This window comes from Schistocerca gregaria, chromosome 1 (genome assembly GCF_023897955.1).
Source record: "Schistocerca gregaria isolate iqSchGreg1 chromosome 1, iqSchGreg1.2, whole genome shotgun sequence".
In the NCBI taxonomy this organism is placed as follows: Eukaryota; Metazoa; Arthropoda; class Insecta; order Orthoptera; family Acrididae; genus Schistocerca; species Schistocerca gregaria.
The window spans coordinates 784,371,432-784,389,609 of record NC_064920.1 but is presented as its reverse complement, the minus strand read 5'-3'; the positions used below and the strand labels follow the sequence as shown (position 1 = coordinate 784,389,609).

The 18,178-nt window shown below is 41.3% G+C and overlaps 1 protein-coding gene across 3 annotated transcripts in view; it reads right to left on the bottom strand.

Moving 5' to 3' along the window:
* LOC126269219 (centrosomal protein of 290 kDa) overlaps positions 1–18,178 on the bottom strand; it is a 180,518-nt gene that overhangs the window by 137,177 nt on the left and 25,163 nt on the right. For all 3 annotated transcript variants that reach the window (XM_049973976.1, XM_049973975.1, XM_049973977.1), the window contains exon 10: positions 1,045–1,235. In XM_049973976.1, the coding sequence (XP_049829933.1) occupies positions 1,045–1,235 (191 nt within the window). The remainder of the gene's footprint in view (positions 1–1,044; positions 1,236–18,178) is intronic.

Sequence of the window (18,178 nt, the reverse complement as noted above, 5' to 3'; positions counted from 1 at the left end):
CCAGACAATAATCTTGTTGACCTTGTGCTTTTATATGTTCTAAAAGCTATCATCCATGTTCTTCCCAGACATGATTCAAAGAAAGGACTGTTCAAAATTGTGACTCATGAGCTGTCATATCAAAACTACAAGCCTGATGCTTGCAGAAAATGTGCTTACAATAATCAGAAACTGACACCAGGGAATATATTTTCGGTCCATTGTCATGAAGAGGACTTTTTTTTTTTTTTTTTTTCAAATACCGTCATTAGTGATGATAAATTCATTTTATACACTAATGCGACACGATCAATAACAACAACATTTTATTCCATCATTTCTTAGGTGCACATTATCGGGATAATGCTGTTGAAATTAAGTCTTTCACAAATAAGAGTAAGAGCTAGATTAGGGGGAATTTACTAAGCAGATGTGAAGACGCAAGGGAAGATGCAGGACAAAGGTGGTTACTGATGCATTATATAAACGAAGGAACGACCTTTAGTAAAAAATAAATGTGAAATCATGAAATAACAGTGCGATTAAATACTCTTATGTTGGTAGACGAGTAAAGGAGTGGAACAAATTACAGTACCAGGAGGTATCCTCAGTCCATTCCCAGAATGCATCACTAAATTTAAATATCTGGTACAACAGTGGCAAAATGCCACAGCTTAAAGACAATAGTAAAATGATAAATTTAGTTTTTATAGTAAATTATTGTATAAAAGGCATCTAATGTACTTATGTGACTTCAAAATGTTATGTTCACCAACTTGGAAATGGCCATATTTGTGAACAAGTAAAATTATCTGTCTCTCTATCTATGCTCCAAGGATCACAACTGTAGTAACATTAACTATCACAGTTATGGGTATGATCTCTTTGACCTACAGTCAGTGATTCCACAAACAATCAGTATTTGAAAACATAACACACTACATAGTTATGATAAAACAGAAGCAAAATGCAACTGGTTCAGAGCAGAGAATGGGAAAGACAATACCATTTCAAACTGTAACCAAATAATTTATATTCACTGCAACATTCTCCATATCTACTAACCGCAAAACAGTATTTTGGTCTTCCAGGTTATCAACAACTGTCTGAACCTCATTAAGCTGGCTGACCAGTTGTTCAATACGCCGGTCCTTATTAGAGATTTGAATCTGAGCATTATTCAGTTGTGACAAAGCCTCTGCCAACCCAGATTCACCACTTTCCAAGTTGCGCAGTTGCAAAATCAATTTCGTTGTCTGAAATGTTAAGCACACACAATACATATTGAATTTGGTAGCATATTAAATATTATATACAAGATAAATATGACTTAACATACATCAATGACAGCTGCAAGACAAATGCAAGGAATGAACAATTTACTACAATCAATGGTGGTTATTCAGTGCGTGAAAGAAAAGACTTCAAGTACATCTTACTACCATAGCTTAATGGGATTTGAGATACTCAAACAACAGCCATCACCGGCATCATAAATGCAACACTGGTTATGCAATATGTGTGATGAAACAGTAGGATTAAATTCTTTCACCTTTAGTAGAGTATAAAATGTGCTGATCACAAACTGAAATTGTATGGTAGGTCAGAACTTAGACTCACACATCTGCCTGTCTTTTGCATGCAGTGTTTTTCTGAATCACTACATGCAGCACATCACAAAATGATGATTCAAAACATCAACTTGTCATTTGTTTCTCTCTATTCTGCTCAGGCTGTAGTTAAGCTGCGCCAGTGGGGTTTGGATTCGAAGAAGAGAAGCCAGTTGCAAGTTGAATTAGTAATTTATCAACGAGATGTGCTCAATTGGATAAGCATTGTCTAAGAAAGGTAGGTGTTTCAGTTTGATTTCCAGGCCATCACACAGCTTTAGTGAACCATGAGATAACTTTGTTTCAGATACATTAAACAGTTCGTTTGATTTTATAGGTTATCATTTGCTCATTGTGCTTGGCAGTTATTTCTGAACTAATATGTAATTACACAGATATGCAACACATATAATTGATGTTAAGGCTCTCCAAACTACATCAGAACCCACATACACTCATCCATTTACTCATTTAGTGTTCTGTAGATCCCATCACCACGGAGAACCTCCAGACACATGGAATGAAATGAGGTACACATTAACAAAAGAGAAGAAACTTTAAGGAACTTTGGGGGGGGGGGGGGGATGGGATAGAGGGCAAGAGAGGAAGGGGGAGTGGGGAGTGGGGAGCACGGAGCGGGAGGGGGCAGGGGGAAGGAGAGAGGGGGGTAGAGCGGGAGAGAGGGAGAGGGAGGGGGAGGGAGAGAGGGAGAGAGAGAGGGAGAGAGAGAGAGAGAGAGAGAGAGAGAGAGAGAGAGAGCAGTGGGAGAGGGGTGAGGGGGAGGAGGGGAGACAGAGAGAGAACTGCTTGGTTCTCAGTCGGATTAAATAGCTGCTGTTTATCTTTTATGGGTATATTAACTATTAATGTTTATATGACTGCAATAGTATTTTTTAAAAGAAATAATTACCTACGCCTTTAACAATGGAAGACTTTTTACAATGCACTACTACATATCTCACAGCTTTAAAATGAGCACTACTATCTTCCATGTAGCTACTAAAAATTTTCCACTGTTGAATCTAAATGGCCAGCTAATTTATAGAAGGAGTGGTTAATGAGGTATGTTTCTTTATTCCCTATTGAACTAGCAGGGTTTACCGGGTCATTGATTTATGTTTGATGGGAGCTTGTTGAATACCTTTTTACCAGAGTACATAACTTCACTCTCCACCCTAGACAAGGAGACAAATCGTAAATACACTCCTGGAAATGGAAAAAAGAACACATTGACACCGGTGTGTCAGACCCACCATACATGCTCCGGACACTGCGAGAGGGCTGTACAAGCAATGATCACACGTACGGCACAGCGGACACACCAGGAACCGCGGTGTTGGCCGTCGAATGGCGCTAGTTGCGCAGCATTTGTGCACCGCCGCTGTCAGTGTCAGCCAGTTTGCCGTGGCATACGGAGCTCCATCGCAGTCTTTAACACTGGTAGCATGCCGCGACAGCGTGGACGTGAACCGTATGTGCAGTTGACGGACTTTGAGCGAGGGCATATAGTGGGCATGCGGGAGGCCGGGTGGACGTACCGCCGAATTGCTCAACATGTGGGGCGTGAGGTCTCCACAGTACATCGATGTTGTCGCCAGTGGTCGGTGGAAGGTGCACGTGCCCGTCGACCTGGGACCGGACCGCAGCGACGCACGCCAAGACCGTAGGATCCTACGCAGTGCCGTAGGGGACCGCACCGCCACTTCCCAGCAAATTAGGGACACTGTTGCTCCTGGGGTATCGGCGAGGACCATTCGCAACCGTCTCCATGAAGCTGGGCTACGGTCCCGCACACCGTTAGGCCATCTTCCGCTCACGCCCCAACATCGTGCAGCCCGCCTCCAGTGGTGTCGCGACAGGCGTGAATGGAGGGACGAATGGAGATGTGTCGTCTTCAGCGATGAGTCGCTTCTGCCTTGGTGCCAATGATGGTCGTATGCGCATTTGGCGCCGTGCAGGTGAGCGCCACAATCAGGACTGCATACGACCGAGGCACACAGGGCCAACACCCGGCATCATGGTGTGGGGACCGATCTCCTACACTGGCCGTACACCTCTGGTGATCGTCGAGGGGACACTGAATAGTGCATGGTACATCCAAACCATCATCGAACCCATCGTTCTACCATTCCCAGACCGGCAAGGGAACTTGCTGTTCCAACAGGACAATGCACGTCCGCATGTATCCCGTGCCACCCAACGTGCTCTAGAAAGTGTAAGTCAACTACCCTGGCCAGCAAGATCTCCGGATCTGTCCCCCATTGAGCAGGTTTGGGACTGGATGAAGCGTCGTCTCACGCGGTCTGCACGTCCAGCACGAACGCTGGTCCAACTGAGGTGCCAGGTGGAAATGGCATGGCAAGCCGTTCCACAGGACTACATCCAGCATCTCTACAATCGTCTCCATGGGAGAATAGCAGCCTGCATTGCTGCGAAAGGTGGATATACACTGTACTAGTGCCGACATTGTGCATGCTCTGTTGCCTGTGTCTATGTGCCTGTGGTTCTGTCAGTGTGATCATGTGATGTATCTGACCCCAGGAATGTGTCAATAAAGTTTCCCCTTCCTGGGACAATGAATTCACGGTATTCTTATTTCAATTTCCAGGAGTGTAGAAATTATTTCGATGTCTCATATTGTGATTGTGTAGATCCTGAAACTGATTTTTTATTCTCACCAACTTCTCACCAACAATAACTATTTAGGAGTTGAAGTACTGAGAAGTTAGTGTAAGAATTTCAAGAGCCCTCTCCAAGAATTTACTTTACACAAAATTTTTAGTGTACAGCCCCAAAAAATAATTTCGTAACACAATCGGGAGTGAAAAATATGCAAAATAAGTCAGCAGCTTGTCTTCATATCAATACAATGAGAGATACTTCTAACAGCATGTCATGCTGAACTGAACTTCCTGATGAGTTTATCCACTTTCGCTTGTTATCGAGCGAGACCTTAATGAATTCTGCTATGTTTCATTTAGTGTATGATGATAAATTGATACTTTGGTCTTATTAGGTCATTTCTGCTTGCTTGGAATGACTTAATATGAGTCCGTGTGAAATTAAAATTTAAACTAATGGTGTGCTTCCGTGAATTCTGCAAAGTTTTTTTTTTTTTTTTTTTTTTTTTTTTTTTTTTTTTTTTTTTTTTTTTTTTTTGTTTGCACGATAGTTCAACGACCAACCCATCAATCTTCTTCAGGAGCCACAAGTTTTGCTGCCTTGACTCCAAAAAATAGACTGTGAAATTCTGTTGGCCTGGTACCACTATTTATGTAGATTAAGAAGAACAGAACAAGAGGAAATACTACTGATACTTTGACAACACCACATGTTGTCCCTAATTCTAAGGTTAATTTAATTCTTGTGACACAATCTAACAATGTGATGTTCTGCTTACTGTTATCAAGTTGAGACTCCTGCCATGCAAGGGGAATGTCATTTACGCAACATCATTTCAGTTCGTGAGATAAAATCATCACAATCAAAGGATTTGGCACAATCACAGAATATAACAACACAATCATTTTCCTTGTTTAGCTCTGCATGTACTTAATCTGTAAGATCTTGTAATGCTCTCTGAGTGGAGAATTCTTTATGAAAGCCCTTAGGCATTGATTGATTTACAAGTATAGTTTTAGTGTAGTCCTATAAACTCAGAATGAAATTTTAATACTCTGCTAAAAAAATCATCATAACTGGCAAAATTACTACTTTTTAGCAATCAATGAATTTAAACTGAGTTAGTGGTTGTATTCTTTAAACTGATGCCTGTTTGTTGTGTATGCAGTGCCTACCAAAATAAATCGATATATCTATATCTCGAGTGCAAAGTTTGCTGTACTGAGAGTGCTGAGCGTAAAACAAAAGTTTCATTACCAATGTGCTAAAGTGAGTTCCTTTTTGAACAATGGCAAGAATTTGATGAAATCATGGAAATGTGATCACTGTAAAAATGCATCAAATACAACTTTTCCACCAAGAACAGTTATACAGAATAGTGTCATCAATGATGAAAGTGCAATTTAGTTTTCTAATGAAAATACTGGAACAATGCCAGCTGCAGTTGCTGGTTGACAGAGCATAGTTACATAACATCAACAAGCAAAATATCTGAATTATTATAGAAAGCTCATGACTGTTGTAATAGCTACAAGTGCAGAATGGCTTGATTTGTTGGTGGAACTTAGCTGAGGGAACAGTGAATTTTGTAAAGTTTGAAGGTTATGTAACACAAATAAGTAAGCTTGTTTGCTGAGCGGAAATTGGTAAGTTGCCTATGGATAATTTTGTTACACTAATAGCCAGAGCTAAATGTGTATCAAACTATGTAATGTCTCTAGCTTGATGGGAAATAAAGAAATGCCTGGAACAAATGACTCAAATCAACATTATTATCATGAATATTTATCATTGTTACCATATGCAACTTTGATCCTGCATAAATAGAGAAATTAGTGATGCTAATGAACAGTTTGCTTACAAATGGAGGCACTCCAAAAAATGAAAATGTATGTCAGTGATATAGGCCGCAGATTCTATATTACATGTACGTAACATTTGAGTGGACTACAAAAGCCACAAATTACACAAGTACTCACAGAAATGGCAAGGAAATGAGTATATAACACAAATGTTGTAGTATGAAACCAGCATGCATACTGCAGTCAGAAAACTTTTTCAGGGAAGATAATCTGCTGATCATGCCATTTGAAACAATAAACACAGGGAATAGCCCATCATAATAGTGTCCCACATAATACAATGCAGAATTTAAAAAAAGGGGGGGGGGGCTAAGTAAGTAAATTATTTCTAACAGGTAACCACCAAGCACAAAGTGTAATATTCTTACAAAGGTAGGAGCAATCTCTAAAGCATAAATTTCATATATTTCAGCAATAATGTTGCAAAACTGGAAACAATAGCTGCTTCAGTACACCCACTGATCCAACACCCTTTTCCTTATGCATTATGCATTCCTGAAAATGTTCAGCTTTGTTCATTAAAGAAAGCCATCTTCATTTCTGTAATATAACACATTACACACTGAAGCAGAAAAGAAACTGGTATAAGCATGTGTATTCAAACACAGTGACATCTAACAGGCAGAATATGGCACTGCGGTCAGCAAATACCTATATAAGATAACAACTGTTTGGCACAGTTGTTAGATCAGTTTCTGCTACTACATTGACAGGTTACCAAGATTTACGCGCGTTTGAATGTGGTGCTATAGTCGGTGCACGAGCGATGGGACACAGCATCTCTGAAATAATGAATAAGTGAGGATTTTCCCTACGACAATTTCACAAGTGTACCATGAATATCAGGAATCTAGTAAAACATCAAATCTCTGACATTGCTGTGGCTGGAAAAAGATCCTGCAAAAATGGGACCAACAACGACTGAAGAGGATCATTCAACGTCACAGAAGTGCAACCCTTCCACAAATAAGTGCAGATTTCAATTCTGGGCCATCAACAAGTGTCAGCGTGCAAACCATTCAATGAAACATCATTGATACAGGCTTTCGGAACCGAAGGCCCACTCATGTACGCTCAGTGACTGCACAAACAAAACTTTACACCCTGCATAGGCCCATCAACACTGACACTGGACTGTTGATGACTGCAAACACGTTACTGGTCAGACGAGTCTCATTTCAAATTCTACCAAGCAGATTGACATGTGCAGGTATGGAGGCAAACTCACGAATCCATGGATGCTGCAGGTCAGCAGGGGCTGTTCAAGCTGGTGGAGTCTCTGTACTGGTGTGCAATGCGTGCAGTTGGAGTGATATTGGACCCCGGATACATTTATATAAGATTCTGACAGGTGACACATACATAAGGATCCTGTCTGATCACCTGCATCCATTTATGTCCATCGTGCATTCTGATGGAGTTGAGCAATTTCAGCAGGACAATGCAACACTCCACACATACTGAATTGCTAGAGGGTGGCTCCAGGAACACTCTTCTGAGTTTAAACACTTCCACTGGCCACCAAACTCCCCAGACATGAACATTATTGAGCATATCTGGGATGCTTTACAATGTGCTGTTCAGAACAGATCTCCAACCCCTTGTGCTCTTATGGATTTATGGGCAGCCCTGCAGGACTCATGGTGTCAATTTCCTCCAGCACTACTTCACACAATAGTCGAGTCCCCACCACACCGTGTTGTGGCATTTATGCATGCTGGCGGGGCCCTACATGATATTAGGCAAGTGTAGCAGTTTCTTTGGCTATTCAGTGTAGATAGTTACATATTAAAAGTGGAGAAACCAAATGATGTTCTCAAACAATATTCTTCAATATGTGGATGGAATACCGAGAATATTACGTAAAGGACAAATTGCTACTCACCATACAGAGGAGATGTTAAGTTGCAGAAAGAACCAACAAAAAGACTGTTGTATATTTGAGCTTTAGGACAGAAGGCCTTCTTCTAAAGCAAAAAACACACACTTATTCACACTCACACATCATCTGTGGCCAGAGACAAAGGCCACGTGTGTGTGAGTTGTGTTAATGTGAGTGTGTGTGTGTTTTCTGCTTTATAAGAAGGCCTTTTGGCCAAAATTTCAAATGTATAGCAGTTTTTTTGTTGTGCCTTTCTGCAACTCAGTGTCTCCTATAAATGGTGAATAGGAGGCCAAACTTTTCATAATATTGCCATTCTTCAATTTGTGGCATTCAAGTGGAGTAATTTCCTACAGAGAAAAGGAATTACATTATTTCCTAATTTGATTGAAAGATGAACTCAACAGATAGTATACTAAAAGAGTGGAACAATTTTTTAAGCACAAACTACAAAAAAGTACTTGGGTATATTTCATTTGCTGTTTCAAGAATAGTGTGAATAATTTGAAACACTTTGCTTCCCAGTTCCAACCAAGATATAACCTTTCTTTTGGCAGAATAAAGAGAATGAATGAAATGAGCTATTTTGCCAGTTAGAATTTGTAGAAATATACATTCGTATAGTTGTTGTTTGTTGTTGTCTTCAGTCCTGAGACTGGTTTGATGCAGCTCTCCATGCTACCCTATCCTGTGCAAGCTGCTTCATCTCCCAGTACCTTCTGAATCAGCTTAGTTTATTCACCTCTTGGTCTCCCTCTACGATTTTTACCCTCTGAATCAGCTTAGTGTATTCATCTCTTGGTCTCCCTCTACGATGTTTACCCTCCACGCTGCCCTCCAATACTAAATTGGTGATCCCTTGATGCCTCAGAACATGTCCTACCAACCGATCCCTTCTTCTGGTCAAGTTGTGCCACAAACTTCTCTTCTCCCCAATCCTATTCAATACTTCCTCATTAGTTATGTGATCTACCCATCTAATCTTCAGCATTCTTCTGTAGCACCACATTTTGAAAGCTTCTATTCTCTTCTTGTCCAAACTATTTATCGTCCATGTTTCACTTCCATACATGGCTACACTCCATTCAAATACTTTCAGAAATGTCTTCCTGACACTTAAATCTATAATCGATGTTAACAAATTTCTCTTCTTCAGAAACGTTTTCCTTGCCATTGCCAGTCTACATTTTATATTTTCTCTACTTCGACCATTATCAGTTATTTTGCTCCCCAAATAGCAAAACTCCTTTAATACTTTAAGTGTCTCATTTCCTGATCTAATTCCCTCAGATCACCCGACTTAATTCTCTACATTACATTATCCTCGTTTTGCTTTTGTTGATGTTCATCTTATATCCTCCTTTCAAGACACTGTCCATTCCGTTCAACTGCTCTTCCAAGTCCTCTGCTGTCTCTGACAGAATTACAATGTCATCGGCGAACCTCAAAGTTTTTATTTCTTCTCCATGGATTTTAATACCTACTCCGAATTTTTCTTTTGTTTCCTTTACTGCTTGCTCAATATACAGATTGAATAACATCGGGGACAGGCTACAACCCTGTCTTACTCCCTTCCCAACCACTGCTTCCCTTTCATGTCCCTCGACTCTTATAACTGCCATCTGGTTTCTGTACAAATTGTAAATAGCCTTTCGCTCCCTGTACTTTACCCCTGCCACCTTTAGAATTTCAAAGAGAGTATTCCAGTCAACATTGTCAAAAGCTTTTTCTAAGTCTACAAATGCTAGAAATGTAGGTTTGCCTTTCCTTAATCTTTCTTCTAAGATAAGTCATAAGGTCAGTATTGCCTCACGTGTTCCAACATTTCTACAGAATCCAAACTGATCTTCCCCGAGGTCGGCTTCTACCAGTTTTTCCATTCGTCTGTAAATAATTTGCATTAGTATTTTGCAGCTATGACTTATTAAACTGATAGTTTGGTAATTTTCACACCTGTCAACACCTGCTTTCTTTGGGATTGGAATTATTATATTCTTCTTGATGTCTGAGGGTATTTCGCCTGTTTCATACATCTTGCTCACCAGATGGTAGAGTTTTGTCAGGACTGGCTCTCCCAAGGCCGTCAGTAGTTCCAATGGAATGTTGTCTACTCCGGGGCCTTGTTTCGACTCAGGTCTTTCGGTGCTCTGTCATACTCTTCACGCAGTATCGTATCTCCCATTTCATCTTCTTCTACATCTTCTTACATTTCCATAATATTGTCCTCAAGTACATCGCCCTTGTATAGACCCTCTATATACTCCTTCCACCTTTCTGCTTTCCCTTCTTTGCTTAGAACTGGGTTTCCATCTGAGCTCTTGATGTTCATACAAGTGGTTCTCTTATCTCGAAAGGTCTCTTTAATTTTCCTGTAGGCAGTATCTATCTTACCCCTAGTGAGATAAGCCTCTACATCCTTACATTTATCCTCTAGCCATCCCTGCTTAGCCATTTTACACTTCCTGTCGATCTCATTTTTGAGACATCTGTATTCCTTTTTGCCTGCTTCATTTACTGCATTTTTATATTTTCTCCTTTCATCAATTAAATTCAATATTTCTTCTGTTACCCAAGGATTTCTACTAGCCCTCGTCTTTTTACCTACTTGATCCTCTGCTGCCTTCACTACTTCATCCCTCAAAGCTACCCATTCTTCTTCTACTGTATTTCTTTCCCCCAGTCCTGTCAATTGCTCTCTTATGCTCTCCCTGAAACACTGTACAACCTCTGGTTCTTTCAGTTTCTCCAGGTCCCATCTACTTAAATTTCCACCTTTTTGTAGTTTCTTCAGTTTTAATCTACAGGTCATAACCAATAGATTGTGGTCAGAGTCCACATCTGCCCCTGGAAATGTCTTACAATTTAAAACCTGGTTCCTAAATCTCTGTCTGACCATTATATAATCTATCTGAAACCTGTCAGTATCTCCAGGTTTCTTCCATGTATACAGCCTTCTTTTATGATTCTTGAACCAAGTGTTAGCTATGATTAAGTTGTGCTCTGTGCAAAATTCTACCAGGCGGCTTTCTCTTTCATTTCTTTGCCCCAGTCCATATTCACCTACTATGTTTCCTTCTCTCCCTTTTCCTATTAACGAATTCCAGTCACCCATGACTATTAAATTTTCGTCTCCCTTCACTATCTGAATAATTTCTTTGATTTGATCATACATTTCATCAATTTCTTCGTCATCTGCAGAGCTAGTTGGCATATAAACTTGTACTACTGTAGTAGGTGTGGGCTTCGTATCTATCTTGGCCACAATAATGCGTTCACTATGCTGTTTGTAGTAGCTTACCCGCATTCCTATTTTCCTATTCATTATTAAACCTACTCCTGCATTACCCCTATTTGATTTTGTGTTTATAACCCTGTAGTCACCTGACCAGAAGTCTTGTTCCTCCTGCCACCGAACATCACTAATTCCCACTATATCTAACTTTAACTTATCCATTTCCCTTTTTAAATTTTCTAACCTACCTGCCCGATTAAGGGATCTGACATTCCACGTTCCGATCCGTAGAATGCCAGTTTTCTTTCTCCTGATAACGACATCCTCTTGAGTAGTCCCCGCCCGGAGATCCGAATGGGGGACTATTTTACCTCCGGAATATTTTACCCAAGAGGACGCCATCATCATTTAATCATACAGTAAAGCTGCATGTCCTCGGGAAAAATTACAGCCGTAGTTTCCCCTTGCTTTCAGCCGTTCGCAGTACCAGCACAGCAAGGCCGTTTTGGTTATTGTTACAAGGCCAGATCAGTCAATCATCCAGACTGTTGCCCCTGCAACTACTGAAAAGGCTGCTGCCCCTCTTCAGGAACCACATGTTTGTCTGGCCTCTCGCATAATCCCCTACACTTATTTAGATATGCATTATTATTTCTTGTTAAGTTAAGAATTATGGAGATGTCATTTTCTCCAACCTAAAGGCTAAGAGAAAAGTTATTCTTTTTAGGTTTAATTATTTCTCTTCTACATTTAGTATATACATCATGATGTAAATGCTTTTGGTGAACAATCATTTGTTGTCCATACAGTGTCCCTTATTTTGCTACATGCAGAAAATATGAGAACAATATTTCTGGTAGCACATGTAGCTGCAATAGCTTTAATGATTAAGTTTTGATAAAATATTTTCTGAAAGGAATCTAAGATACAATTTTATCAAATGAAATGAATGTAAAATGAGTTTTGATGAAATTTTTGCTGGAAAGAGTCTGAGCTACTATTCTAGCAACCCACACAAATTTAAAAAGAGAAAATTCTGAAAAGATGGGACAAGAGGTAAATTTTATGATTATGAACATATGACTTTGACCTTCAATACCAAATTCAGATGTAATGTCATCAAGGAGTTAACATGAGTGCTAGCACTAGCTCAGGGAGCGAGTTTTTGTGAATTTTTGTTGGGAGATAGGAGTAGTATTGAAATCTGAAAGATGAGAGCCAACAAGCCATAATCACTTTGAGAAGTGTTGATGTTGTTGTTGTTTCAGCCTGAAGAATGGTTTGATGCAGCTTTCCAGTCTAGTCTATCCTACATATGTCTCTTCATATTTTCACCTCTACACAACTACTGTAGTCAATATCATCTTGAACTTGGTTACTGTAGTCAAACCTTGGTCTCTCTCTACAATTTCAATGCCCTATACTTTGCTTCATTATCTTCATTATCAGATCTACTATTCCTTGATGTCTCAGGATGGCGACTATCAGCCCATCCCTCTCTTTAGTCAACTTGTACCATAAAGTTATTTTCTCTCTAATTTAATTTTAATGTAGTACCTGTTCATCAGTTATCTGCTCTATCCACCTAATCTTTAGCATTCTTCTGTAACATTACTCTTCAAATGCTTCTATTCTCATTCTTAATGAAGTATAATCTTTGGAGTCATTGTTAGCAAATAAGAAGTTGTACAGGTTCTGCAGATGAGTAGTCTAAATACATAGATAAAGACAGCATCAAAGACAAAGAAAAAAGCCATGCTTCAAATTCGTACTGATGGGAACTAAAGGCACATCTAGTTATGTTCCTATGAAGTAGCATGGCTTATTATATCTTTGTCAACAGATATCAGTAGAAGTACTATCCTTGAAGAAGTTGCTACAATGCACAGCATGTCAGCAATCTGGAGAGCATCATTGGTTTGAAAAGGCCAGCTGTCGTAGTTGCAATGCAGTTCTGTATGAACAGAGAAATGCTACATTAACCAAGGGGTTGAGATCATCAATCCCATTGGGTTAGGGAAGGAAGTCAGTCAAGTCCTTTCAAAGGAACCATCCCGGTGTTTGCCTGAAGCGATTTAAGGAAATCATGGAAAACCTAAATCAGGATGGCCAGACGCAGGTTTGAACCATCATCCTCCTAAATGCGAGTCCAGTGTGCAGTCAGTCAAGTATCAACTACTGCAGTGTGTGCACTCATGCATGTCTCTGGTTCCGTTGGGAGCGTCTATTATTGCCACTGTTTTGTTAGATTGCTTCTGAACTTAGCTATCTAGGATAGTCCAAATAATTCCCAGCCTCATAAAGGATTTAAAGTCATAGAGAGAGAGAGAGGAAGGGGGGGGGGGGGGGGGATTATGGAACGACATTCGACACCATGGAATGGATTCAGCGGAGCGAGACAGTTATATTACCAGGACAAAATCCGCGGCCAGAACACATATACAAGAGGAAGATTTGCTGGGACAACGCATGAAAGTACGTTCACCGTCGTTCCTGGCTGATAAACCGGAACTTTGGTTCTCCATATTACAACTGGCATTCATGCATAATCGGGTAACTGATGACCGCGAAAAGTTCATGATAGCGGCAAACAGTCTGGATGCCAGGGCAGCAATATTGGTTGAAGAGATAATTAGACGGCCACCGGAAACACAGCAATATACAACATTGAAGGGCTTTTTAATAAGCCGGCTTGCTATACCACTAGATCAAATACTCAGCCAGGTGTTGCGAGATGAACGTAGAGGTGACAGAATTCCCTCGGAATTTTGGAGGCATTTGCATGGAATTGTGACGGAAAATGAATTTTCAAACACTACACTTCATTTCGTTTGGGCAGCACAGTTTCCGTCTGCAGTAAGAGCAGCTGTGGCAGGGAATGACGGATACGATATACAAGTACTACTCCAACTCACCGACAAGGTTCATGCGACGGTTGAACCAACAAATTCTCTCAGTATAGCAAAGGTGGAGGCGACGGCGGAAGAATACAAAGCGGCAGTGATTAATAAGCAGTCGCACACTGTTATTGGTACACAACTTCAAAAACTCAAAAACCAGCTAGACAGGCTGCAGAGGCAGATGGAGGCATTGAGAGCTACCGGTTCAGAGGTCCTGCCGACACATAAGGACAGCGGACATGCCAGGAAGGAGCAGTAGCGTTGGTTTCATCAACGATTCGGGGAGCGGGCCTCTAAGTGCATTCTACCGTGCAGTCACGCTCACTACGTAAATAACATGGAGACTGTAAGTACAGATGTCTCTTTATTAACAGTAGCTCGGCGACTTTATGTTTGGAATGTGCAGGCTTCATGTTATTATTTGATAGACACGGGGTCTGATGTCAGACCAAAGAGGAAATGTACTTCCCTCAGTGACTACACATTGTTTTGCCTCAAGGCTGTAAACAAACAGCCCATAATGACGTATGGCAGTTGTGTCAAAGAAGTGAATTTAGGACCTAGTATTATTTGTCACTAGACTTTTGTCATTGCAGATGTGGCAGAGTGCATATTAGGAGCAGATTTTCTATATACATTCAGTATTGCGGTGGACATTCGGTTATCGCAGCTTAGAAGGGGCAAAGAGGTGGTGCCTGGTCATGTAGGAATAATCATAGAGAAGGTACACAGTTCGGTTGAAGTGACAGAAGTATGCCGACTTAGAGAAGCGTCAGTGCAGCCGATAGCCATGGTGGCCCATCATACAGTTCACCACATAAACACCGTGCCTGGGCCTCCCGTCTCCCTCAGACCGAGAAGGTTGGCCCCAGACAGATTTGCAGACACAAAAGCTGAGTTTGAAGAGATGTTGGAAATGGGAGTGATATGAAGATCTGATAGTGCATAGGCCTCGCCTTCACATTTAATATGGAAGAAAGATGGAACTTGGAGACCTTGCGGTCATTATAGGCTGTTGAATACCCGTATGATACCTGATCAGTATCCGGTTCCCAACATTTGTGACTTTACAAATAAATTGGCCAGATCTGAATGTTTCAGTGTAGTCGACTGTAAAAAAGCATACCACCAAATACTTTGTGGCTGACAGTGACATACCGAAGACAGCAGTCACTACACCTTTCGATCTTTTCGAGTTTTTGCGCATGTAATTTGGTTCAAAAAAGGCTGCACAGAAATGGCAACATTTCATCGATGAGGTGCTGTGAGGGCTAGATTTCACTTTCGTCTATTTAGACAATATACTGGTGTTCTCAGAGACAGCAGCCCTCCACAAAGAGACTTCCGGACAGTTTTCGAGAGGCTACATACTTGTGGTGTAGTGGTGAATGACACCAAGTGCATTTTGCATAAAAATCAGGTGACTCACCTGTGTCACACAGTCTCAGCAGCTGGCATCCATCCTTTGAAGGAGAAGGTCAAGGTTATACAGCAGATGCCTCACCCATTAGATTTGCAACAGTTGCAGAGGTTCCTAGGTGTTTTAAATTTTTACCGCAGATATCTGCCAGGAGCTGTGGCTTTACAAGCGCCACTCACGGAGGCTTTGGCGGGCACGAACACCGGGAAAAATCAGAAGCTACAATGGACATCAAGCACGCAGCGCATGTTCGAGCTGATCAAGGAAAGCCTAAAGCAAGTGATTTTACTAGGGCAGAGAAAGATGCGAAGCTAGCTATTGTTGTTGATGCAAGTCAGGTGGCGATTGGGGCAGTGTTGCATCAGTGGACTGCTGGTCGCCGGCAGCCTTTAGGATTCTTCTCCAAGAAACTCACAGACCCACAGCAGAATTGGAGTGCGTATGATAGAGAGCTGCTGGCTGCTTACAAAGCCATAAGGTATTTCTGGCCTTACGTGGAAGCCAGACCATTTACATTGTTTACAGATCACAAACCACTCACTTTCGCATTCTGCAAGCATACGGATACTTTGTCACCTAAACAATTCAGGCAACTGGAATATATAAGCCAGTTCACTACTGATTCATGACATATTAACGGGGCAGAGAATATGGTGGCAGATTACTTCTCATGAGTTGCGGCAATAAAGTATTCAGTGAACTATGTTACAATGGTGAGAGAGCAGAAGGATGACGCACAACTGCAAGTTTTTCAGCAGAGCATGCCCACTGGGTTGAAGTTAAGATAACTGTGCCCAGAAGGTCAGACAATACAGTTATGGTGCAATACCTCACAAGGACGGCCTACACCTTTTGCGTCAGAGTGTTTGCACCGGGAAGTATTCGAAGGGTTATATGGTTAGGCTCATCCAGGACCCCTAGCGAGTGTAAAATTAATGACAGAGCGTTTCATGTTGCCAGGAATTAAGAAAGACTGTCGGAAGTGGGCACATGTGTGTCTCGATTGTCAGCGATGTCAAGTGGGGCGCCATGTGAAGAAGCAAGTGGGTAAAGTTGACGGGCCAACTGATCGTTTTGAACATGTGCATCTGGATATTGTTGGACCGTTGCCAATGTCCGAAGACTATCGGTATCTATTGACGGTAACTGACAGATTTACGAGATGGGCAGAAGCAATTCTCATTTGAGACATATCAGCAGAGACAGTCAGTCGGGCGTTCTTGACAATGTGGATAGCACGGTTCAGATGTCCGGTATATGTCACGACAGACCAAGGACGTCAGTTCGAATGCTCCTTGTTCCTGGAGCTGGCAAACATGTGCAGGTTCCGCCGTCACCATACCACAAGTTATCATCCAGAAAGCAACAGCATGGTAGAGCTGTGGCACCGAACACTTAAGGTTGCGTTAATGTGCCATGGTGAGAATTGGTCAGCAGCATTGCCACTAGTGTTACTAGGCTTACGCACTGTTTTCAAACCTGACCTCAGAGAGTCTACAGCGGAATTAGTATATGAGGAAACCTTATGCCTACCCGGAGAGTTTTTTCAGAAGAGTACAGGCGAGACGGACCAACCATACTTGTTAACAAGAGTAAGGGCTCAACTGGCCAAGCTTAGGCCACAACCAGTGACAAGGCATGGCGTTAGGCTGTTGTTCATACATCGGGAATTGAGCAAGTGCTCGCATGTAATGTTGCGAACCGACTCAGTCAGAGCTCCATTGCAGCTGCCATATACGGGACCTTATAAAGTACTACACCGTACGGACGAGGCCATGACTATCCTAGTTCGGTATAAGAGTCTTACTATGTCAATAGCCCGGGCCGGCTCACTTACTGCTAGAAGATATAAGACAAGAAGAAGAGGCAGGCCTGCAGCAAGACGAGGGGCACCTGCAGGGTGCAATGGATGGTAGGACAGCGAACCGGATGAAGCCACGAGAGGATACGATGATGGAGGAAGTACAGCCGGAAATTCGCACAAGAGCCGGGCTAAGGATCTGGTACAAGTTTCCGCACATTCCTGGAGCTCCGTTCTTCAGGGAGGGGGCTGTATGGGAGCACTCAGACGAATAGTTGAGTGCGCACAGTACAGGGGCAGCAGCAAAGACTCTAGTGTGCACATAATCATTTACACTTTGCTTTGTTTTTGTCTTAGATGTTCTATGATAGTGTCTGGCTCACTGCTTCACAATAAAGTTGAACGTTAAGAATACGAACGAGTCTATCATTAATATAATGGAGCTATGCAGTGGCTACAAGTTATTTTATTTATGCACTAATAAAGGATTTCTGCTGTCTTGAAAAATTAATCAGATCTGAAACTGGATCAGAGATTATGCTAAATGGCAGATAAATAAACAAAAAACTGTTGAAACTTTTTTTCTTTTGGTGTCTCTATTATCTTTTCATCAGATAATGTGTAAGAAACTGAAGTCTTGTTTGAACAAAAATCTGAATTATCTTTAAATTTGTTCACTCTGATTTGTGTACATGTCTGATTGCTGAAAACATGGACCACACAATTCTAAAATCAAATTTTTAATTTTATAAATGGCCCAGTACACATTTAGTACACAAGTGAACAAACACGACATTTATATGAGAAAATTGCCATACATTCAAAAGAGTTTGTGAGGCAAAAGAAATGGAAAGAGAAAGGGAAAGAAAC